This window comes from Chiroxiphia lanceolata, chromosome 1 (assembly GCF_009829145.1).
Source record: "Chiroxiphia lanceolata isolate bChiLan1 chromosome 1, bChiLan1.pri, whole genome shotgun sequence".
In the NCBI taxonomy this organism is placed as follows: domain Eukaryota; kingdom Metazoa; phylum Chordata; class Aves; order Passeriformes; family Pipridae; genus Chiroxiphia; species Chiroxiphia lanceolata.
The window spans coordinates 138342437-138368776 of NC_045637.1; the positions used below are offsets into that span (position 1 = coordinate 138342437).

Genomic DNA, 26340 nt, shown 5'->3' on the forward strand with positions numbered 1-26340 from the left:
ATTAATATAGATTATCCATATTTATATTCATACTGCAGCTCCTCCTAACACTCACAGTGCTTGGTAGGGAGACAGCATGCTTCATGCATCAACCACTGCAGAAACATGTTACCACACACTATATTATACCTGGATGCTTCTGAAATGGCAAAACACTTGGTAAAGGTGTGGAGGGAACTCCCGGTAGTGGTTGAGCAGATGTCAGCAATGGAGATATCACTCAAGAAAGCCACTAATTTAGACTGAGCTCTGCTGGAATGTATATTAATCTTGGAGGGTGGCTCCTTTTTGGTGTGTTCATAACAGGTTTCACTGGTGGTTATCCTACTTGGCACTCCTGACTTTCAACCTCTCAGCTGCTGACACAAACAACTCTGTATCTGAAACACCTAGTCCTGTGGAGGTAAAAAGTCAAAGGCCTCTTAACAACAAAAGTCCAAAGATGCCCTGCCTCTAGAAACTTCTTCAAGAAAGAATAGAAGTACGTCAGTTGTTTAGATAAGATGAAGAGACCAAAACCATGTTCATGAGAAGCTTATGACAGGTGTGCAGGAACACATTTCCTTGAAGGAAGCCATTTGGATCCAAAAATGGTTTGGCTCTCATCTGGCTTCCTGGATGAAGTCATAACTAGGAAAAACAGTTCCAAAGACTAGCTCAGGACACCTGGGTTTGGGGAATAAGCAAATCACCTGATTCAGTCAGTGGACACCTGAAGATTACATGTGGGAGTAATGGTCTAACCATCCCCAGGGAATCTGAGCAGCTGGTGGTGATATATGTAAATATTTATGTGTTTATACACACACACACACACACACACACACACATATATGATATATATGATACAGGGAGAGAGCAAAAGAGTTGATAAGGAAAGAACCTCACCAGAACTAAAGATGGAAATGAACTCCTTCAGTACCAGGAAACCAGTTCAGGATGACTGTGAGTTGCAAGGTAAGAGAGGCTGACCTACCCTCAGCCTGACATCCTGAATCATTCTGTGCATCTCTTGCTGCTCTTCACACTGCCGGCAAGAACTTTACTCCCAGTAGAAAAACAGAGACCTTCTAGTGACAAGACCTATCCAGTAGCTATGGCACGAAATGGGACCCCAAATTTGACACAGCAGAGGGCTGCACAGTCCTGCCTTAGCAGTGTCAGGCTGCTCGCTCCCGGAGTGAAGGGGAGCCAGAGCTCAGGGCAGTAACACAGCTGGCACTGCAGGGGCCTCACCAGCCCAGGCTCAGCCCACAGAGCCCCAGCGAGGAGAGCAGGCAGACCTGAGACTTGTTCAACCAAGAGTGGATATCATCAGGTGAGTTCATGGTGATGAGGCAGATGTGAGGCCAAGCTGGGATGTCAATCCACAGGTTGGGATCAGGTCCAGTGAGAGTAACCATGATGAAACACAGCCCACTGAACTGCAGGCAGGTCCATAGCGATGAGACAAGTTTGACAAAGTCAGTCTACGAGTCAAGGTCTGGATCAGTGTTTGCAGTAACATACAGGCATGGCTGCAGCTGAGCTGAAGGTCGATACCAACACAGCAGAGCTCAGGTCTGGTCCAGGGCTGAGCTGAACTCAGCTGCCGCTCCTATGCCCACAGGTGTGGGTGGGGGCCCCAAGGGACACAGGTCATGGCCATTAAAGGGCTATTAGTGCACACAAGGCTGTGACAGACTGAAAGAAAAGCACAGTCCTGAGACATTTCATTGATTGACAAATGGGTTTCTTTGCTACTACTACTGTTGCTTCAGCTATTCTGTCAACATCAGAAATAAGGATTCTCTTGATTGCTTGCAAGTGGAAATGACAAAATTGGACAGAATGAGGGGACAACAGCCTCCCTGGCCATGGAATTGGGATTAATCAATAGGGAGAAGCAGATCTTACTATTTAACTTGCGAGAAAAAAAAAATCATGGGGCTGAAGAGACCATGAAAGTCATCAAGACTATTCTGTTGGTCCAAAGAATCAACTTTAAACTATCCCTCACAGATATCTGATTTACCTGTTCTAGAACATGATGAAGACTTCAGATCTTCCCCAAGCAATGTGTCTCAATGCCTCATTATCTAAGAACAAACGTACACTTAGAAAACTTCTATTGATATTTGGCCTGAACTTGTTTTGCAGTGGACATAGAAAAAGCTTTATTTTCTTCTCTTTTTTTTCTTCTATATTTGGAGAAAGACGTATTTCCCCAGTTTCATCTTGTTCAGATTAAATAGCCCCTATTTATTCAACATCTTCTCACAAGTTATATTTCCTAGCTTTCTGATCACTCTTTTGTTCTCCTCTGGAACCTATCCAACTCGTCAGAATCCTCCTCCAGTTGTGGTGTCCCAAACCAGAAAGAAGCCTTTTCCAGTGCCGAGAAGAATAAAAGAACCATTTTGTACGCTTTACAAATAATCTTCCTTTCTATATATTCCAGTACAACAGTTACATCCTTCATAAAGATACGCTGGTGTCTCATGTGCAACTTGTAATCCACCTATTGTCTCCAGTTCAGAACTGCTGCTGAGTCAGTCCTCCCTCACTTGCGTTTATGCAAAAGATTACTTCTATACAAACACAGAAGTTAGTGTTCATCTTTATTGTCATTACATGTCATTCTTTCAACCAAATTCTTAAAATAATTGCTTAAGATCTTAATATCTTGTAGTATTTTTCCAGGTAGTATTTTTCCAGGTAGTATGACTAGCATTAAATGCTAATTCCATCTTTCAGTCAGGAACTAAATATTGTACAGTCCCTGGAGAACATGCTTTAATGCACCTAGTCTGACAGTGAAGCATAATTAACTGTTTCTTAAGAACAGCTTTCCAAGCAGTTATACATCCATCTAATAGAAATTTAATCTTGTCTACGTTTCCTTATCACAAATGACTCATATGAAGGAAAGAGGATTAATGTGGATCCAGACATGCCTGAAGGGTTTGTCTGGCCACAAGAGTGATAGTCACCTGCACGTAACTTCAGCTGAAGTGTAAGATCTTGTATTTATTGCCTAACTTGAGAAGGAAGGATTTTGGTGGACCCTGAAATTGTCTGACCAGCATTCCATTATTCCTGCCTCTTCTCCATAGAGTCGAGTCCAATTGTTACAAATTATATACATTGGGAAATTTGGTCCTTTGAAAATACCAGTTGTCTGGGCCGGGAAACACAGTTTTGTTTTTTGTTATTAAGCACATTCTCATTACTTCCAAAAAACACCGATGAGGATTTTCAGTGCTATAGAGAAATCCCGTATGTAAAGACTTTGTAGTGGAAAAGCCACCACAAAACATTTAGATATGAAAACATTTTGTAACTACAAATAAGCAGGCATCCTAACTGTTCAGAGTGATACTTTAATCTCTGTTTTGATTATGCAGGGTTACTTGAGTCTAAAGTCATCATACTTTTCAGTCATTAACTGCTGCTTATGACTGAAGGCATTCAAAGTGGTTTGCCATCCTCTGGTATCAGAAACCATCTCCCACAAAACAATGTGATATTCTGGGAAACTGACTGTATGGCTGCCTATCCCCTACCCTTCTACTGTTGAAGGAGGCTACTGATAGAATATTCCAGAAAAGCGATGGCATAGCAGAGCAGCAGAGGAACAAACTACAAACTGCCAAGAAATGTTTTGATACACAGTAACCAAGACTAAATAGTGGTGATGTCTAACTAAAACTGGTTGAAACACATTAGCTTATCCTTGATCAGATGAACAGCAGAGGATAAAAGAACAATGCAATGGATACAACAAATCGGTACATCAGCAGGAATGTCACTATCATCCTAAATGTACAACTGGCTCCATCCAGAATCTCCTGTGAAAGGTCAGTCACTTGAAAGACCTTATTCAGCTTCACTGTGAAATCCACCTGTGAGCTGGTGCACAGGAGACCGGTAAAACTCATCAGCTTGTGGTGCTACAGCAGTAACTGATAGCTGGACAAATTATAAGAATCTAAAGGATGATGAAGAAAAGATCTTTTCTCAAGTATTTGTGTTTGAAGCTCCTGTACCACATAGATTGAGACTTTTGTCCTTTCAGATATACCTAAGACAACTGCAAAGAAGGAAACCACATGAAAATAAAAGCAATCTGGCGTTCTGGATTCTGTCTACTTTTGAAACTCAGAGAACAGGAAATAGGAACATTTACTGACATGTTGATTAGACTGAAGATGGCTTAATTTCTGAGTAGAGCCATTTGCACCAATACAATCTCTGAAGTACATCCAGAAATCTAAAAATGGTGTTCATATATCTTACACTGAGACAGAGTACAGGCAGTTTTTTAAGATACATCCTGGAAAGATTTCACATATAGTCCAAATAAAGAAGGGATACTGGCTCAACTCTCAGAGAATGAAACACCTTCCTATCAAGCCACTGCAAAAGAATCATCAGCCTCCATTGTCGATGGATCAGAGGGAGGCTGGGAGCTGATAGATATGGATGACTGTGAATCATTCTGTGTTTACAGCTGTTTCTACCAGGTAGCTGGCAGGAGATAGGCTGGTGCAATATAGAGTCATAGAATATCTCAAGCTGGAAGGGACTTATAAGGATTAAGTCCAACTCCTGGCTCTTTGCAGGACTATCTAAAATTTAACCATATGACTAAGACCATTGACCAGATGCTTCTTGAGATCCTGATCACTTCCCTGGGGAGCCTGTTTCACTGGCCAGCCACCCTTTCAGTGAAGAACCTTTTCCTAATGTCCAACCTGAACCTCCCCTGTTATGGCTTCATTCCATTTCCTCATGTCCTACTGTGGGTCACCAGAGAGAGATCAGCACCTTCCCTGTCCAGTGCCCCCCTTGAGGAAGTTGTAGGTTCCCATGAGGGCACCCCTCAGCCTTCTCTTCTCCAGGCTGAACGGACCAAGTGACCTCAGCTTCTCCTCGTAAGTCTTGCCCTTGAGGCCTTCCACTAACTTGGCTGCCCTCCTCTGGACACTCTGAGAGTCTGAGGCCCTTCTTGCATGAAGGTGCCCCAAACTGCACACAGTGCTTGAGGTGAGGCTGCCCCAGTGCAGAGAAGAGCGGGACAATCCCATCCCTCGGCTGGTTGGCGATGCTTTGCCTGATGTCCCCCAGGACAAGGTTGGCCCTCCTGGCTGCCAGGGCACTGCTGACTCATGGTCAACGTGCCATTGATCAGAACCTCCAGGTCTCTTTCCATGGGACTGCTCTTGAGCCTCTCATCCCCCAGTCTGTACGTACAAAGAGGATTACCCTGCACCAGGAGGATTACCCTGCACCACTTGCTCTTGTTAAATTTCATATGGTTGGTTTTTGCCCAGCTGTCCAGCCCATCCAGATCTCTCTCTAAGGCCTCTCTATCCCTGAGGGAGTCCACAGCCCCTCCTGGATTAGCGTCATTGGCCAACTTTCTTAAGGTACCCTCAATTTCAGAGTCCAGACCACTTATGAAAACATTACAGTGGCCCTAAAATTGTACTCTGTGGTTTTGAATGCAAGGAGTGCTGTGAAGTTTAAAATTCTCCAGTTTTGAGTGATCAGGGCACACACAGCTTGCAACTCTGCACATGAACATTTACACTGAGCAGAAATAATAATTGTGGTGTGAACTGGATCTACACAAAAATAAAATGTGTGCTTTCATATTCTTTTCTAGACAGTAGTAAAGATGGTTCATAGCAGCATGTCTTGGGACATCTTGAAAAAGTAGAGGGGGTTTGACACTACTAGTACTACGTTAAATGAAAAAGAAATAATTTCTAATCCCTGCATTGCATGGGAATTTGTCTCTCATGATAAAGAGACATATTTTCACTCTTATAATAAACCTCAATATCTCTGTGAATTTTAAAAGTTTTAATAATGGACTGGAAACCTGCAAAAATTGAAAATCTTTAGTTTACTGCCTTTTAAAGCCACACAAGCTTATACACAGCAAGGAAGTAGGTTGTTTTTACAGTACATGTAAGAAAACCCCTGACTTGTAATAAGCTGAAAAATACTCGGGCACTGAGTCAATACATTTCTATTGTTTATCTTCCCACAGGTCAGTAATAAATGGAATAATGTCAGCTAACAAGACCAAGCAGAGTAATGAGAGCATGTATGCCTCCTGCCTGACAGTATTAAGTTCTATGGAAACTATTTTTCACCTTCCTGAAAAAAGAATAACATTTTTTGTCCTAGATTTTGATTTTATGTTCCGTTCAGAAGACTAATTTGGAAGGAAAAATTGTTATGAAATAGCAGCACTTTGAAGTTAGCACTGAATAAGGGTTTGAGGGAAAAGCTGTCTTTGAATTAATATAAAATGTAAAATTTTAACAAGGTAAAATGCTAAGTTGCAAATTTAGAAAGGGGCAGTATTTCCTTGAAAGCTGAAACTACACTTAAGTAATCAAACAAACAACTGTACTTAATGCAATACTACAGCTAAGAGGACAAACTCAGCCCTCTCATGTATAACAAGACAATCAGGTAGGGTATTTCCTCCTTAAATGTTTCAGCATAAATCAGTAGAATATCATGCACACACTTTTTTTTTTTAAGAACAGAAAGAGCTTAAGACAGAGAAAAGGAGAATGATTTGAGACCTGAAAAAACTACCTTACAGTGAAGTAAGGTTTGTAGCAGGAAGTAATAGCTTTTATTTAATTAACAGCCCATTTCCCAGTGGGAGAACATTTTTCACAAAAGAACTTTGACCTTTCAGCCCACAGCCTCAGAGAGACCACAAAATATCTTCAACAGCTGAGCCTGGGAACAAAAATTCAGAACTGCTGTATGCACTTGAAATCATGGACTGAATAAAATACTGGCTTTACAGCACATTATAATCCTCCACTGCAGCTGCCCTCCAACTCATTTATCAGTGTTCCACAGCTGATAATTTGCTCTCTTATTTTAGCTCAGAGGAATTCTTAACATTTTTATCTGCCCCTCTAGTCAGAGGGCAGGTGATTAAGTAGGGCAATCACTTTTCTTATCTCAAATTGTCTGATTACCACATTAGGTTAAAACTAAGAATTTCTCCCAATCTGTACTTAGCTTGAAGTTTGCTGATTTTGTTCAGGCCAACAGAAGGATCTGTGAGCTTGAACTTTTGTTTCTTCCAACTATATCAACTGCCTACTTTTCGTTTCCCGTTTTTATTTCCACCTTCAAACCTTGTCTCATTTACATCCTACAGTACACTGGTACTGTACAGCAGGCTCTCAATGTATTAGTTTATCTAAAAGAAGCTTAAGTAATGACTGTGTGATAGGCAAATATGCAACCATATGGCAATATAAATTTGATAATGGCAAGCTGCTTAATCCAGTAGGCAAAGGTATTAAAAAAGGCAAGAGCAAAAGATAAAAAACCGATTCAAATTCAGAAAAGAAAATTAGGTTCACCATTTTAGCAGTGATGACAGTTGACTATCGCTAAAACATGCCTGATGTAGGGAGACTTCTCCATCAAGTCTGTAAATCAAAACTACTGGTAGTTCAAAAGAGACAATGTAGGTACAGTGAAGAAATTACCATTTCAGACCCTTCATTCTAATCACTCAGAAGTTCCAACAAAGTGCTTTTGGACCCTAAGATAAAGGAATCTCTTAAACAAAGCTCTGTTTGTGATCAGGCCAAATAACTGTACTGGGAAGTTAAAAAAAAAAAAAAAGAAAAAGAAAAAAAATTAACCTTAGTGTGGCAAGACTGGCGGAAATTTTTAAGGAAGTAATTCAAAAAGACAGTTGTACCTAAGTCTTGTAAAGCTCATTGAAGGTAAGCAGGTAGCAATCTCGAAAAAAGAACTTTTTTGTGTGCTACTTAAATTTGAAACTCCTTTCTGGAGTGGGACTAGAGGCGTAACAGGAGGTACAAAGATTTGACACAAATGTGGATAACAGTTCTAGCACTGGATGTATCCAAAATGAACCTGGATTTTGTAAGCTTCTATTCTTGCTGTGTTTTGTACCTCCTTTCCCTAATATAATTTCAGTTGTCTGCTGCAGAAGGCATGATCCAAGCCTAGAGAGACCTTTCATCCTATCATCTGGTATGGTGATAATGCTGATCTTACAAGTGGAGAAAATATATGGAAATGTGGACTGATGGAAATACTTTCATCGTCAAGTTCCCATTGATAGCTTGAGTTCATTCCTCTCTCCTTGGATAGAACTATTCTTAAACTATTTGAGGGTACTTGTAACATATTGTTAGTTATACCAGCTTATAAAATATATATGAATACACAGTTGCTGTGTATTCACACAGCACACTGTTGCTGAGTTCTTTTATGCATCCAGTTTCACAAATGAAGGCATATTTGTAAAAAAAACAAACCAAAACCAAACACACCTCCCCCTGCAAAAGATACATCTCCTTTTTACCTATGTCTATTTCTTTTATTTTTTAGGGGGATGAGGCAGAATACAGTGTATTTTCATTCCCTTTAGTTCAATTTCCATTCAGAAGTCTGCATTTTCAGTTAGATTATTTCTAAAGAAACCTTTTCATGTGTACTGCATATCAGTAGAAACACATAAATTGATGTGATTCTTCAAACTGAATTTTTAATGGATTATCAGTTTACTCATCACACCTGCAGCACTTGCTTTCTTAGCACTGTATTTGGCAAACTTCAGGTACTACTGGTTAAAGACATTTTATGACAACTTAAGCTAAGCTTGAAGAAGCAGTACCACAAAGCTCAAGAATGCTCATCAAACAAAGGTTAAACAATTGAGTTTCAGTGAAGAGGTCCAAAGGGAGCTATAAGAAATCATTTTATGGTATGCACACAACAATGAAATCCACATATATTAACACTTCATCACAATGTTAGAAAATAATAAGAAAGACTTTTGAGAAATGAGACATCTGAATAGGAACTTTTTACGGGGTTCTAGAAAGGGTCATGTATGTCTGATTTTAATCTTTTCTGCTAGGCTTATCCACATCTTATGCCATTTCTTAAAGAACAGATATGGTATGTCAAAAATATTATTTTTTGGACACTTGGTTTTGCTTAGTGTCAGCTGCTGATGGGAGCAACTTGGTTGATGTTTTAAGAGTCCACAAATACAGACTCCAGCTACTTAAATTCTGTAAAACTGGTTCAGAATCTTGAAGAGTTAACAGAGTGGGGGACATAATGGAGGGCCTGATGCTTTGTTCTTAGAGAGCTTTGCACACTCATGTTCTGCTTGCAGCCATGTTCACAGCACTCTTTCTGTTGTGCATAAGAAGTAGAACAAACTACCATAATTAGTTTAAAGGCAATGCAGGAATGAATCACTGTCTTCACTTTCTGACTTGAAGGAAAAAATGCAATCTTCTGGACACATGGAATTTGATGAGGATTTTCTGGACAGAGGTCAAATAGAATTATGAACATGTATGATGCAGAAGCAGGTAGACAGTGGCTGAGCAGAGCCCATGGGAAAAATGGGATGGGAAGGCTGGCAAGTTTTTTTTATACTTTTTCCTCCTCCAGAACAACAACAAAAGAAAATAATGATGAGCAGTAGAACAGATTACCTAAGAAGAAAGTGCAAAGAAATGTGTCTTTTGCTTTGGAAAAAGCAGCTAAGGATGGCAACTGTCAGAAGAATAGACAGTATCAAATCTAATTAAGAAAAAATGCGGAACAACAGAAGTGACTAAAGATGGCAGTTCAGCAGAGGTACTGAAGATGTGGAATGCTTCAAGACACATAAAATCAACCTCTGAAAAGATGAAAAAGGCAAGGCTGCATGTCTGATAGGAATACAGTAAGATGTTGAGGTGAGTGGGGGACATGATTATTGCAGAAGTATATAGTGGATTTTGTATACATTTACTGTCATAGAAACTGTCTCTCAGGTACATAATGTTCTAAATAATGCCATTATTTTTTCTGCAAATTTATGGGCATTATTCTGGAAAGAAATACAAATAGGGAGAGAAGTCTCTACATTACTTAAGGCAGTTAATACTGAAGGAGAGAAAAATAAGTATAGAACCAACAGAATTCTGAGAAACAAACTTGGAACGGTAAGTATAATATGTATTTTAATCTAGAGAATAAAACATTGTGTTACACAGCTACCACACATTTTACTAAATACTGAAGGGCTAACATATTTAGGAGAATGCTAGAGAAACAGCTCTCAGAACTGTTGCTAGAGCCTATGACATGCAGAGAAAATGGTTCAATAAAGTATGAAAGAAATGAGAGGCATAAGAAAAGAAAGTGAGATTGCATTATGTTCCTGGAACATCCTCCCAAATGACAAGTGGAGCAAGAAAATGGTAGACAGTGGATAAATTGATTTAGGTGAGGCATATAGAGGAAGTCTGGAGATTTTATAGCACAAATCCTGCCAGAAGGAAGTGAGGAGTGCTGCATGGAGGATATCTTCCTAGTGAAACTTCTTTTTAGTACAAGCTGATCAGCCATTTCCGGAAACCATCAGAGTGGTGATGAAGTGTTTAAACAAACACAATGAAGTGCAAAGAGAATACAGACATTTACTTTCTTTTTTCCTGATTGCTATTTATTACCTTCTACACTTCTCCAAAAATGTCAAACCAGTGGCTGTAAACAAGATTATGAACAAGAGGAATTCATAAAGAACATAAGCATCAACAGATGGAATATCAGAAATTCCCTGGCTCCAAAATTGTATTATATGAACTGTATAACTACTTTGTTTTAATTCAAGTTCTGATTAACCTAACAAATAATAATAATTAATTTTGTTCACATTTTATGTTATGCAAAAATAGTGACAATGAGAAAAATATATGGATCTAATTTTGACATCAAATACATCATACAACTGTAAGAACTATTTAACTGCAAAATGATATAAACTCTAAATTTATGATTTTGCCTAACTTGTCTCAGTTGCAAGGAGACAAGTCAAAGCGGTATATAAGCTTTTTTGAAAGGTAACAGGACATATTTTACCTATGGAGTGATATACAGAATGATTCCTGTCAGTGGTGACTTTGAATGACAGAACCTGCTCCAAAGCTCTTCAGACAAAAATATACACACATAAAAGTATAAAAGAGAAATGGCAATGACACTCAAAACTCAGGTATAGCTGAATCTCCTGAAGTTTCTAGAGGCTTTAAATTTTACTTTAAGTGTCACAAATACTTGAAAATATGTTAGGAATTTTTATAGTATTACACAACATAATTACATTTTTGATACTAAACAGGGTTATATTATTTGTTCTTTCACCACATCTTCATAAATTTTCATTGCCATCTTGCTTTGAAACAATTTTCTGGACAGTAATTATTTATCTCCCGTTTTCAAAATTTATTCATCTCCCCTTTTCAAAATTTATTCGTCTTTACAAATATTCATGATAAATTTTACCCAAATGAGCATTTCAGCTTTAATGTAACTGAAAACTAAGCAGCTACTTAACTATGAAATCAAGTACTGAGAATTTTATGTTCACCACCTACATCATTAAAGGAGAGATTTTTAAATTATATTTTTTTCTGCATAGAAATGGTTACAAAGCATTAGAGTGTTAAGCTATATCAGGACTCATTCTTCAAGTACCTTTATTAATGATTCATGCCATGGAAACTTCATTCTTGCCTCTGTGACCTTCTTTACAGAAGAATAATTTCAAACAGGGGATGATTTTCTTCAAGTAACAGTTTGGGCAGTTTGGGTCTGTGTGCTCTCTTCTATAATATTTCTCTTTTTCATGGTTTGGGTCATTATATATTTTTCCCAGGTTTATAATGTTTTTATAAACAAAAGCATATTGTAGAGAAGTACAGAGGAGATATTCTTCCTTCTGAAGAGCCATTATCCCTATCAGCCTCTTTTTAATTAGCTTTTAAAATTCTCTGCTTTCTTTAAGCTTTCTCAGAAAAAAACATTGTTATATACCAACATGTTCACTCAGTAATCTTTTTTTCCAATAATAAGTAAAGCATGAATGTGCCTCAGTTGTTCACTGAGATCATAGGCCAGCTGAAGTTCCAGGTATTATTACCTAACGAAGGGCACTTTAAGATCAAAATCTCAGAATCTTTTGTCTGTAGGTTCCAAAATTGTCTACATTCATTCATGCTTTTGAACTTTACAGAAACTTAATGGAACTTACAATATTCCAAATTCATGCTGGTGTTTCTGAAAACACCTTCCATGATAGCAAATTAATGGAACTTAACCTGGTATACGACTTTTTCAATATAATTACAATATTTTCTTAATAAGTAATCCAGGCAGGCAGAAGCAGCACCCAGCTCACTCAATAGCAGGGAATTTGAATTCTATCAGTAAGTTTTTAACTAATTCACTCAGTGACTTTGGATGGTTCCTAAAGCCGGCAGATTTAAAAGCCAGTAGCTAAAGAGAGGTACTAAAAACACTTCAAGGAAAGATTTCCATGGCCTGTAGGAGGCTCTGAATCAGCCCACAAATGGCTGATTAGTAAAATGTGCTGAATACTTACACTAACTGCTGAAGTCAGCAACAGATGGAGGAGTTGGCATCCGTGTACGTAAGGCCACTCCCTCACAAATCCAACTTTAGACATGAAAGCCATGAACATGTGAGCCTAAGCTTTGCATTCCAACTTTCCGATCAGTAAAACGAGTCCCAAGGAAACCCCATTCTCCCGTGTGATAGTGGAAGTGCTATTTCATTATTCACACATCAGCTGTGTCACAGACAGCCGCGCTTACAAACCAGCACCGAATGTGCCCTTTCAGCAAGTCTGCCTCCCTGGCAGTCCCAGCTCCCCCTTCCTGCTCTGCTTCAGCCTCCACACTCAGCTTCCAGCACTGGGCTCCCTTCCTGATCAGCAACCACCTTTGTTCCCAAACCAGCCCCTTCACACCTACCCAGCCTCCTTACCCAGCAATCTTAAACTATGCTGCTGTTCAGTCTTCTCCCCAAGTATTTTCTAGCCTCCCAACAGCCGAATTTTGTGTCCCATTCCATACCTGGGAACAGGAGAGCCATGCCAATGAGAAAAAGGTTACCAGTTACCTAATTTTGGACAAGAGCAGAACTAAATGGGATGAAACTTTGTTTCTCTCTCATGCACATGTGGACATATACAAATACACAAAAGTCCTGAAAAACATAATGTCTTGCTCCAGAATTCAAATTACACTAGAAGTCTTATGGATGGAAGAAATATTAATAACTGAAGCCATAAATCAAGAAAATGTGGGGTTGGAAGATGGGGAAGGGCAGCTGGGCCTGGAAGTTTAGAAAGCATTTGGACTACCTGAGTAAGAAAATTGTTAAGACGAATAGGTGCATTGCCAGTTCTGTAGGGAAACATATGCAAAATCATCACAGAAAAACAGGTAACTCCAGTATTTGAATATTAGAAAGTAGCAAATTAATTAATATTTTCCAAGAACATGGTTAATGCTTTAGTGGTAATTTGGAAACAACACCCAGCAGGAGTATTTAGAAGTGTAAATTGAGTACACATGTATCACTAAAATATTCTGAGTATAACAGCATTTTTTTCATTTAAGTTCTAATTGCATCAAAACCTATTTAATACTAATGAAAACATTTAAAGTTAAGTTTGTCTCTTCTTCTTCTTGTTTGCTATAGTACAACAAAATAAATGAGTTTGCTAGTGCTACATTTGAGTGCTTTGAAGAAACTGATATTATTTAGTACCAGCTAATAAAACAGTAACTGCACATACAGTATAAATAACAAGTATTATGTTGCCGTAATGCATAAGTAAAGACTCCATTTTCTGACCATTTTCCACACAGACCATTTGCCTAATGAAATCAGCCTTCCTTCCTCTTCAAAGTGCTGCTTTGTATTGCCACAGTTGGATGAAAATAGCCTTTTCACTGCCTGAAACCACTCTCTCTCATTACCACAACAGTCAAGCACAGTGCAGATTCAGTCATACAGCCAGCCTGATGTTGAAATAAAAAAATCCCATTTGATTCTCTGAGTGAAAGATTCCACAATGGAATCTTCTGCAGTAGGCAAAATGGTATTAAACTCGTACGATGAATTGAATGGGGATATTCAATGTGCAGTTTTCTTGCGTGCACCCACTGAAGGCAACAAGGCTCCAAGACACAACAAACTCAGGGGAAACATTACAGCACAAATTTTGCCCACAATCTCACTGGTGGTAAGTGTATAACTACTGGGAACTCCCTACATTAAGATGGAGGGGCTACATTCTGATCTTTTGGGGCATCTGCAATCTGAAACCAATGGCATCACAGCAATTTAATACAGACTAATAAATACCTTTGATTCTAATATTAGTATCTGACAGTCCATGTGCAAAATTACAAAGACCTTCTCAAATGTTTTTATGGATTTATTTTCTTTCTTAAATTTAAAATTAACAAACCTTCCCAGTCAGCTTTGAAAGATCATCTCCACCCATGATCTGCATATCTTGCATAGACTGATCATTCTGCAAGAAGAAAGATCAAACTTTGAAATTGATTATAACTGTATAAAATAACAGTACAAACATGTTAGCTTTTTTTCTTCAATCTTTCACAGTCTTGGTTACTAATATTTTCTAATGCTTGTTAATATTGGTGTACAACAAACCCACGCTCTCACTTGGTCCTGTGGCTTCTATCATCTTCTGGTTGTATTTAAGCTAATATCAAGCTCTAGGGTTTACTGAATTAGAAAAAGTTGCATTTTTCTCTTTAAAATAATGTCCCTTGCTTGCTATTTCTTAACATGTCAAGTGTTGAGTAACATATTTGTCCCTTTCACAACGGGAAGACAGGAGCATCTCAACACTTGACCAAACACCTGTAAGCACATTCTCTTTTTGAAACAGTCTTTAGAAACATGCAAAATGTGCTTACATCTATCACTCACAGAGAGAACTCAGCTATTTTTGAAGGAATTAATTCCATTTTTTTCAAGGGAAAAAAAGTTTTGCAAAATTTATCACTTGTTATTAAAAATAGTTTCAGTGTGCCTTATAGTTTCCAGGGCTTTGTTTTTGCAACTGACTCAAAGATAAAATCCTTGAAATCAAGTACATAAAATAGAATACTACTAATCAGGTTGAACTACATGCAACAGAATAATATGCTTTGATTTGCCTATTAAAAAAGGAATTTTTAAAAAATCAGTAAAAATTCTTTTCTGATAGATTTGTTTTACAGACATTTCTAGTTGAAATTCATTCTGATGGAAAATTCTCAACCAGCTCTAGGTCAAATTCATTATCAGCAGAACACAAAGTTAATATCACATAAGGGAGACACACAGAAGCCCTACCTTTAAGGGAAGACAGAAAAGGCACTAAAGAAAATGGCAAATTAAAAAATATACAGTCATGGCCAGGCTATATGAACTTTTCAGAAAAAGCAAAAGCAAAAGTAAGTATAGTTAATGTGGGGGTTTTGCCAAATTGGTGCATGTGCTAATCTAATCTCCCCACCCATAGAAAGACCACATTTAGTCCAATTTCAATAATAGCTGCAGTACCACAATGGGACACTGTAGTTTATTGGTAAGACCAGGAAGCTTCATCATTACACAATGATGTAAGCACAGTACTTGAATACTTTGCCTTTATTTCATAAATCCAGTGCTCTGCAGTCAAATGTTTTTCCACAGATAAACAGTGGGACATCAGGACTTTTAAGGCAGGTGAGGATCTACCGGACTAAGGGGTTTATAGCTCTTCTTCTTCCCCTCAAGAAACAGGATGAGCAGAGACAGCACCCTGGCACTGCCGTGCAGCACAGTCACACTGCAGATGGAAACCACACCTGCCCACACTCACAGCCCAGGTGGCACAAGTCCAGGGACTTCCAAGGCACCTTTGCAGCCACTGGATCAGAAGCAATCTGACAACCCCAGGAACAATTCGTAGTCCCCATGGGAATGGATTGCCTAAATTAATACAGCCTTCCTGAGTAGCTGAAAGAAAAGGTTGTAGAATTGCCCCGAATTGCACTGCAGTCCCACCAGCAGTCTCTCCCACTTTTACTCAGATTCCACTCTCCAAAAAACTCTCACACCACAGCTTTGTAAAAGGTCCTAAGCAGTCACTGCCTTAAAAGACAGTTTTTAGACCTGCCTTCACTTTTTCTGCACCGGATCTGGGAGCTTTAGATAAATTTCATGCTGCTCTGATCCGTTTCCTGGGAAACAGAGCTAGAGCAGCAATGAAGGTTACATCCCATACATTTTCTAATATAAATTTCAATATTTCTTTTACTTCCGTAAATAAAACGGAAAAAAACCACCCCCAAACAACAACAAAGCAACAAACTGATGTCTTCAGAAGATTATTTTAAAACTAAACAAAAAGTGTAGATTGAGAAGATTTAAAGTTCAGGCTTAAAAGCACAAGTTTTATGTTGTAAAGCAAGACAGGTCACTCTTCAAAAGTCAGGGATGTATTCAAATCAAGACTATTATAAGACTATAAAAAGCAGATTGTTTCTAATATCTACCACAGCATGTGTAACCAAGGCACTGACAAAATATTTTTTCATTTCCAAATGAGAAAGTGTGGAATTTCATTACAACCAGCACACAAGAATTACTGAAGAGGCAGTTTGCCCTTAGTCGCTAGTTGAAAAAAAGAGAGAGGGAAAAAAAAGATAACAGTGAGGTGCAATGATTAATGAATTTATTTATTTTTAACTAAAAAAATATCTCTTTCAGCAGTTGTCACAGCAGCACTGTTTCCTTTGCACTTGGTATTTCTGGCTTCAGCTGAAAGGAAGATGCTGAAAAAGCATCTTCATTGCTGGCAAGCAGCTAAGCAAACACAAAAGCCATTGAGAGCAGGGGGATCACAGCATCCTGTCAACCTCAGCGTTCACACATTGGCTGTCGTGACACAACCGCACAAAATTATGAAAATCTTCGGCTGAGTACTGACTGTGCCTAAAAGCATACAGTTTTCTATATTGTTTCTATATGTTTTTTTTTCTATATGCAGCTCAGAACCCTCCAACCAAGGTGTTTTCAAAAAATTTAAAGAAATTCCTTGCATCACACTGTAGGCAATTCTCTTGCCAAAAAAAAAAAATCAGATAATTAATTTTAATGCCATTTGTAACTATCCACATTCATCACTTAACTCATGTTGTAAAATACATACCTGTCAAACAGCAAGACTCAACACCACAGTGTCACATTACTGTGATCATAATGTTCACATAGATAATTTGCACATTATGGTTGCCATAGGAACCTCCCAGTGCATTTTTCTGATTTCTCAGTTTATAATCTCAAAACAACACGGCACTAAATGTTAAGTATAAAGTACAATGAATGTCAGGAAAGAAAAAAAACCTGTTTCATTCAGGACCAATTACTGTCAATTCAGAACTGTTTGTTTAATTTTCATGGTCTCAAGTCATTCAGAGCTTCTTTTTTCTTTAGGAGTTGTTCCAAATGATTGAGTCTTTACGATTTCTTATAAATGCAGAAATATGAATTGAAGCTTCACTTTCTGTCACCCAGGGTTCCTCAAAACTTGCTTTCTAACATCCCTAAACCCTATCAATTAATTATTTTTTTTTGTGTTAAATGTTTGACACTAAATATATTGTCCCAGATAGAGACAGATCTAAATCACACTATGTTTTGGTTCATGCAGCACAAAATTTATTGCAGCTGTTTCTGACAAGACATGATGCATTGTATTGCACCCCTACACCTCATCCCAAGCTATATTTAATCCTACATTTCTGATTTTTTTCTGTGCTTAATAAATCTGTATTTTCCAGGATAAATCTCAATTTCTTTGGTTGTACTTGCTGTGTTGTGCTTTTTCACCTGTTCATCTTTGTTTTATAATTTTATTTCATTCAGACCTTGTCCATATACATCTTCAGATCCTATGAATACTTGATGAATGAAAGCAAGAATGTTATTTTCACCTCCATTTTTCATGGTATACAAGGTAAAACCTTTGCTTTCTATGTAGATTCAAAGTATAGATATTTAAATTCCATCTATACTAAGTCATGTCTTTTGAACTGGGTGGGGCACAGGATTATTACATCTCTTTTACACCTCCTGAGATCAACACTTGGACATAGTTCAAGTTACAAGTGAAATGAGTTGGGTGGTCTCAGGAAAATTCATTATAAACAGCATTGCTCATCTGAAAATTGCACCAAACTGTGAACATCTGTTACTCTTCTAAAGAAACAGAATCTGGAGTACATTAATACTGGGCCCACTGAAACAAAGATTCTTTAATCATTGCAAAAAAAGTAGCTCTAACAGAACAGTTTAAATGCATAACTAAATTATAAATTATGGACACAGGGTTATTATTACGTATCTAATTACTACAGTCCGCAAAGTTCGTATGGAATTTCTTTAAAAAATGTGGTTACCTTTTTCTCTGAGAATTCATCAGGGAAGCTCATAACAAAGAAAGATGCGACCATCAGGCCTGCTCTGCTTTGCTTTCTACCCTTTGGGTGATACTGCAAATCCCCCAACCTGAGGATTCCCATGAGGAAAGCTCTTTCACTTGGCACCATCATCCCATCTCCTACAACTGAGTTTTCCAAGAAGGGTACTTAGAAGCATCATATACTTGAATTAATACTATTTTGGGTTTCTTCTCTACAGAACAACAACAAAGAACAAGAGACCTCAAGGGTGTAGAACATGAGCTGTCACAGTTTTCATGCCAGACAACTGGAAGGACTATCCAGGCTTAAGAAGCAACATTCAGAGGGCAACTAGTAAGTACTGTTAAGCTGGAGACTTGTGCAAACGAGTGGGAATGATAGAGATCACTTCCCAGTAAAGACTGGAAAGCTTGCCTTCCCTTCCCCAGAATCACATGTATACCAAAGGGCAGACTGCAACCTCCAGGGTACACCCACATTCAAAACAGTCAAGTGCCAGGTCACTGATATATTTTTCAGAGGTGCTTTGAATACCTCACAAACAATCCAACAATGCTGAGCCAACTGGAAGTCAAATACAGTAAACTGGCATACACCCACTGCCAGGACATCCCCTTTCCCACAGGGACAGTGAAGGTACATTTGCACCGAAGCACTGACAGCTTTGTGTATCTCTGTCAGCTTTAAAGATGCCTTCCTGAGCTGACCACACCACTGACTGTGCTGCACTGAGGCAGCCTTATTGCTATTGCCAGGACAACCTACGACAGTAGATTTTAAACTGGTGTAGGTGTACATCTATCAGAGTTCTAGTTGCCACCACGTAAGACATACTTTACTTCTCTAGGATTAGATCTACAATATAACTAATTTAAATATTCATTTATATTTTATTATTTTTCTTCCTTCTTGTTATTCCTTAACTAAAAGCTCCATCACTCAGGTTTGAAAGTGCTTCAAATACAGGCTAGTCCATTCAGTTCCAGGGAAGGCCAGAGTTCTGCAATGAGGAAGTTGGCTTTGGACAGAGAAAGGCAAACAGTGAACTTACTGACAGCAAGGTACTCCTTATCAGCTGACCTGCAGTAACACCTGGGTATGTTTCTTCCCTTCTGTAAAAGCAAGGCAGGTCATTCAGCTTAAACAATTCGCTGGGCAACAATGAGTTATTAAACTGAATAAATGGGATTGTTTGCAATCATCTGTTCAGACATTCAGTAATTTCTCGTGTACCAGGACTCCTGCATGTCTCCTCTGTATTTAATTCAAAAAAGGTAAGGTATCTTAAAAAAGGGACAAACTGTCATAAATTGAAGCAGAATTCAAACCACTTAACTTGGCTAATAAGGATTATAGACAATAAATTATTTTGTATTTTTATTTCTGGTTTAGCAATTCAGTTTTATGTAATTGCTTGGTATTGGTTAAATGTGTTATTTGTTTAAGAATGATGCAGTAAGATTGCAGCACCACATATAACCACATGGCACAAACAGCACCTGTAAGCTTGAATTGAAATCAAGAACATATGATGCCAATTGTTTTGAATTGTATATATATCAGAAACACAATGTATCCTAAGAACTCAGGTTAATTTCCACAGAATGTAGTCTGAGGTTTGCTTGTACTCTAACGTACTTTTATTCTGTAAGACAATATTTAAAACATAGAAACAAAATCTGTGTATGTTGCAGGATGAGAAGAGGTACTAACAGTTTCACAGGGCTCTTCAGTTGTGTGAGGCAAAGTTCAGATCACATAATTTGTCTCCAGAGATGAGAGGCAAATAAATTTAAAACTTACAGGTTAAAAGAAAAATTTAGTAAGCATACCCTCCAGAACTGCCATAATCCTACTCAGGTACTCCTTTTGGACTGCCAGGAGGCATTGCTAAGGGTGTCCACATTTTGTGATAATAATGTAATACAAGCCCTCTTGGAAGAGGAGATTTGGTTTGCTTTTCTTCCTCAGCTCCATAAGCCAAAGAGTGTAGGGAAAATCTTCCTCCTGTTACTATGCTCTGGTAATGCAAAAATCATAAAGGTCATCATGCGTGCTATAGCCAACTATACTGGACTCAGCTGGGGAAACATTAGTTTGGATGCAAGTCCACAATAACTGGAGTATCTGTCTTTTACCCAATTATTGTTTAACATTAAGTGTACAAGCATTACTGCAGGAGAACCAGAAGTCATATTTCCCAGCTTCAACAGAGGATCTCAGCATGCCAGCTGGGACACTACTAGATCCGTATGTACCGTCTTACCCCAATTTTTTAACTGTGTTGAAAATTAATGATTAAAGTAAATGAACACTGTGAAAAATCATATAGCGAATTTGTAGCTCTGTACTAAAGCCCCATCCCCTTGGGCATTCTGCAAGCACAAGAGAAACAGCTTTCTCTAGACTAAGCATGAAGTACTAACCTTCCGACCCTAACTATCATTAGTTCCTAGGATTTGGTGATAAAAGGGAGATAGGAGAAGAACCTTGAAATTTGTCAAATAGCCACAGGCTGAGAAAACAGATAGGTGTAAGCAAATTCACAGAAGATGAGACTGATAAAAACCTCAAATGCTTAGTCCTTTCCAGCAATCTGGAGTCTAGTGTGTCATTGAACCTCACGACTCAGTAGCACTCTCCTGCATAACACTGTGTTTAGTCCCTTGGCTCGTGACAACTGGGAAACTTTTAATAGCACACATACTCTTTGTGAATTTTCTTGAAAGGTTATATTATAGTATCCCTTCTTTATTTAAATATTCTAATTTCTGTCTATCAAATGAGGAGGGAAAAAAATTTTGTATCTCTCATGCAGATAAGCACTGCAGTAATAGAGGAGTTCCTGTTATTGCCATATTCCTTTAAAGTAACCTTTTTGGTTCATGCCTTACAGCCTCCCAGGGTGTGGCACTGCAGGAACATCACACATGCTACGATCTGTTTTAAGAAACAGCATTTAAGAGATGCCAGTAAAGGAGAGTCATGGAATTCCTTGAGAAAATTAGAACCCTCTGGCTTCTTTTAATTAATTTTGCCCCATTTCAGATCTTAATATAAAACCCCCACATACTAAATGGTATTACTAGCATCTAAATAAGTAATCAAGGTGATATTTTTCCAATGCATAAAAATGTCACAGTACTTTCAAACTCATCAGATCTTACTTGAACAACAGGATTAGCAACCATTATGTTCTGCACCTTTCTTATACGTAATAACCTATCTCCCTGTTACTGTAAAAATCTGTGAAGCAGACTGAAAATACAGACTATAGTCTCTCCTAATGAGGACATATAGTATTGCTGAAAATACCATAATTTAGTAGTAGCTTGTGTATTTTTGGCAGAACATAAAACAAAGTATTTTACTAAAACTAAACTTCAATTTTTTAGGCTTTGTAACAAACCACTGCTTTACAACAAATCCAGGGGAACTTTAGAATTTAATTCTTTGAAAAGATGACCTCTTGGATGCCATTAATGAAATCCCTTGATGCTTTGAATCTGTTCTAAAACTGACCGATTTTAAAAACATTCACAGTCTTAAATGTTAAGATGTTCCAGGAATCTGGACTGCTTAAAAATACCAAAGATTTAAGCTCACCAAAAAGAATATTAAAAGCCTTAAGAAAAATGAACTTCAGATCTAAAACTCCATTTATACATAGTAGCTATACCCTATGTAATATATTGTAATCCAAGACATTTATTTCAAATTGGAAGACATTTTTCAAAAGAAAACATTACAGCTTGTTAGAAAAATGTGACCCTTGGGGAGCAAAATTTCTCAAAGAAGATTAGAAAATACCTCTGTGGAGTTTGCATTAGATCTGAAGTCCAGAAGGAGAGTGTGGCAACACAGGAAAACCAATTTTTTTTTCAGTTAGAAAAAAATAATTCCACAGATAAAAATCATGTATCAGTATAAAGGAAGGTAATACCTAAGCAGGAAACAATAGAAAAAAAATTAAAAGTATCTTGACAAGGCAAGTAGTTACTTGCTTTAATATGCCTCACAAATGCCTTAAAACAATATTATGATATTGCTGGAGAGCTGTAGGACAGCTCAGTACCACTGTGCCTTCACTGCCACATCTGTTCTCGTTCTGTCCCCATGGTAATCAGGCCACTTCCTACTCAGTTCTCCCCCGGCTGAGTTGTTTGGTTCCCCCAAATCTTTTATATGTGAGTCACTGAAACACTTACTCATACTTACAAAAAAAATTACTAAGAATTCAGATGGTGCTAACATATTTAAGTGATGTGTAGGTGTGTTATCTGATGCATACAGTTACAGAGATCATCCGTCTATGAGTAAGTTTTACATTACAGATAAACTTGATAAACTGACTGTATGACAGCTTTATTATGACCTTTCCTGAACTGTGCCCACAAATTAACACCTACTTACATCATTAGTAACACTTCAAGCCCCTAAGCAGTGTCCAACAGGAAAAGACTGTATGTTTTAATTAAAATAATTTAAATCAGAAAGACTTTCTTCCTCCTTAAGACAGCCTTGAGTGAGTTGATGAATTAAAGCTCTCATATCTCACAACTTTGCCATTGCATTAAATGGAAGCTGTAGGTGCCTCGGAAGGAGAGCATACGCCTCCAGAACTAAGAAGTTTCACCACACTGACTTTTTAAGTTCACATTTTATTCCATATAGTATGGCCTTCTTCAGTTTATCTTAGAACCCTATGAAAACTAGGTTGTTTCACAAAAATAACTAGGGTTGAAATAGCCATGCTCCTGATACCTTTTAGAAGCATGTCTCAGATAAAGAAGAGGGTGAGTCTGAGGCTTGCATACTTGGTAGCAAGGATCCCTTGGCTATGGACAGACTTCTTTTTCCAGCAAGACCTGTGCTGAGTAAAGAAGTTACTGCCCACAGGCTGTCCCCAGCCCCTCCCTCTGGCAGGGGCTACTGGCAGGCTGAGATGCATGTGTGCACCTGGGTCACTAAAAATGAATCCAGCAAGCTCAAGCAGTTCAGATAGAAGGTCTCTCACAACTGGTCTCATCCAGGCTGAAACAGGTTAGGAAGTGCTCAGAACACCAGCTGAGCTGGCAAGTGTGACTGTTGGGAGGGCACTGCAGTCGCTGAGGAATGAACTGGAAATGGTAATTGTTCCAGCTGATGCAATCAGAGAAGAGACCCATCTCCAGTGTCTCAGTTTTTACACCAAGCCATGAACCATCTGTACCTGATGCAGATGAATCTGGCAGGAGAGTTTACGAGAGTTTACTCTCAAAGTGCCTAAACTATGCAGCTACTCTTACACCACACACAGTTCAACCCATGAGATTGCCATTCTCCTCATTATATTTTTGTAAATTTCTTTAAAGAGTTCATCAGCTTGCTACAAGAATAAGCTTTTGGGACAACTTCCACCACTAACACATTTTCAGCTATTTCTCTGAAAAGCTTTAGTGTCTCTGAGGCTGATATTTTGCAGTAAGACACTGCTGCATGTAGAAGTGGGGGTTTTTTGTTTCTTTCATGAAAAACATTCTATTTTTAAACAAGTCTTACCACTTGGAATATGAACATTTGGACAGTTTGGAGAACTGTCAACTGTAGCATCTCCAAACATTCAATTCACAAAAAATATGGTTTGTTTCCACTGTTCCTCACCTTCTTAACCATCCCAGGTCTCACTAAGTTTCAGAAAATAACTGAAGCATCAGACATACAGAGATACATCAATACCTGCTTAAGACTCTGGAGTATCTTTGGCTTGGAGCTGTAAAGGACCTTTTACTCTCTCATTTTAGCAGGTTTGAGTATTTCCCAGAGCTTTCCTTCAAAAATATACTACTACTTTAGGATGAAAATTCCATTTTATCCATTCATAAACATGGAAAGTACACAAAGATAAAATCCCTTTGGCAATTCTAGGAACAGATTTCTAGTCCCAAATCTCTTATCTTTAGCTTGCCCATAAGACATTTCTCTGACAGCACCACTGACAATCTCAGAACAGCAACAACTTCAAGGTCTAGATCCTTTACACTGGTAACTTCTGTGGACTAAGTTAATGTCATATTTTTGCTGCCCATTAGCATCTAAAAGTATATTGTGTTGCAAAATTCTCTGTACAGTTATTCACTGTCTACAGTGCTGACTGCAAGACATGCATCTGAAAAACGTTAAGAGTATATTTTAGGTTCTAAATGTCTAGTACATGTACAGCCTCTTTCCAAATCAAATAAATAATAAATTATTCATTTCCAAATTAAACCACATTTTGCCTACACTGAAGTCATTTATCTGCATGTCAAATTGATAATTCACACATAATTTGTTGTTCAGTCCCATGAAATTATTGCAGAATTTGGCTTTAAAGTCGACAGGAATTAATTCAACTGGATAGGCTCCAATTTGTAAGTCTTCCATGGCTACTCAGCACCAAGATGGTGATCTGGTCATCAGCTAAACTGTGTACATGACGCAAAATAAAGGGAACTCACAACTTGCCCAAGAGAAAACCTGCAAGTAGAAAACTAATGTGGATTCTCTTTCATCTCAGGATGTACATTTTTCTCAGGAGATGACAAGTCGTGTTTTCATGACACAGGAATGGGAATAAACAATCACTGTAACACTGATGTAGAGTCTAGGTATAGATACAAATCACTAAATGCAAGCAGGACACTTAGCTGTTTCTTTTGCGTTGTTAAATGAATAAAACCATTTTGAGGTTACTTTTTTAGGGTCAGGATTTCAACATATTGTTTTCAGATGGAAAGTTCATACAGGTCTTAAAAAAATCAAGTTCCATACAGTAAAATTATGCTGAATAAGAACAGGTTATTATGCAATGTAGGAATGTACAATTTACACCACTCTCTGATTATAGTCTGATGCCTCATGCTGTTGTGCCTTTTAGGAATTAAGTATTTAGTAATGGTGTATGAGAAGGAAACCTATACGGCAGAAAAATAAATTTACCAAGCTTTCAACTTACTCATTATAAAATCTCTGTTTCCTTACTCCTACAGTAGAGAGATTAAGCAAAACTATTTACTGACATGGTTTCATATAGCAAAAACATTCAGATTTCTACTAAACAATGCTTGTTTTGTTGCTTGTTTTCAGATTTTTGCAGCACTAATGGTCCTGTTTATGCCAAGACTAATAACCAACAGTTATAAATATGTTTCGAACAACTGGAGGCTGAAGAGGAAACAGATCATATCAATGGATTTGTTTGTGAGCAGAATTCAATGCAACCATTGTGCATGGATTACAATTCAGAGGTCATATATTTACTTTTTTTTTTTTAATTAATTATGTTCTGGAAACCATAAATAATGTACTTACTTTAAAGAATTACACGAATTGACCAAATCCACATAATCCTCTAGAAGTTTCCTTCAAGTGACTAGCAAGCAACATTCTCTTAAGTTCATACATATTTGGGGCATCTACAACCTCTCTGGGCAACCTGTTCCAGTGCCTTACCAACTTCATCATAAAAAGTTATTCTTTATATCTAGTTTAAACCTACCCTCTTTCAGTTTAAAGCCATTCTCCCTTGTCCTATCATTCCATGCCCATGTAAATGTCCCTCTCCACCTTTCTCGTAGGGCCCTTAGGTACTGGAAGACTGCTCCAAGGTCTCCCCAGAGCTGTGATCATCTTCATAGCCCTCCTCTGGATTTCCTCCAACAGATCCATGTCTTTCCTGTACTAAGGACTCCAGAGCTGGATGCAGTACTCCAGATGGGGTCCCAAAGTTATTCAAAAGAACAGAGTTTGTTATAACAATGTTATTTCAAAATAACAGAGATGGCTGGTCTTCTGCCACTTTAGTCCTCGTGTATAACCAAAGACATCACAAAAGACTTAAGGAAAAGTATCAGTCTCATTCCCACTTTACCTCTCCATGGTTTTCAGTGAAAAAAGGTTATGCTACAAAGATTCACTTGACCTTCCCCAAGATGTGAGCTTTACTATC

At 38.1% G+C, this 26340-nt stretch overlaps 1 protein-coding gene across 4 annotated transcripts in view; it reads right to left on the reverse strand.

Moving 5' to 3' along the window:
* The window catches only part of PRTFDC1 (phosphoribosyl transferase domain containing 1), a 44784-nt gene that overhangs the window by 7108 nt on the left and 11336 nt on the right, over nucleotides 1-26340 (reverse strand). For 2 of the 4 annotated variants that reach the window (XM_032700375.1, XM_032700364.1), the window contains exon 4: nucleotides 14357-14422. The exons of the other annotated variants lie outside the window; for them this stretch is intronic. In XM_032700375.1, the coding sequence (XP_032556266.1) occupies nucleotides 14357-14422 (66 nt within the window). The remainder of the gene's footprint in view (nucleotides 1-14356; nucleotides 14423-26340) is intronic. 4 annotated transcript variants of the gene reach the window in all.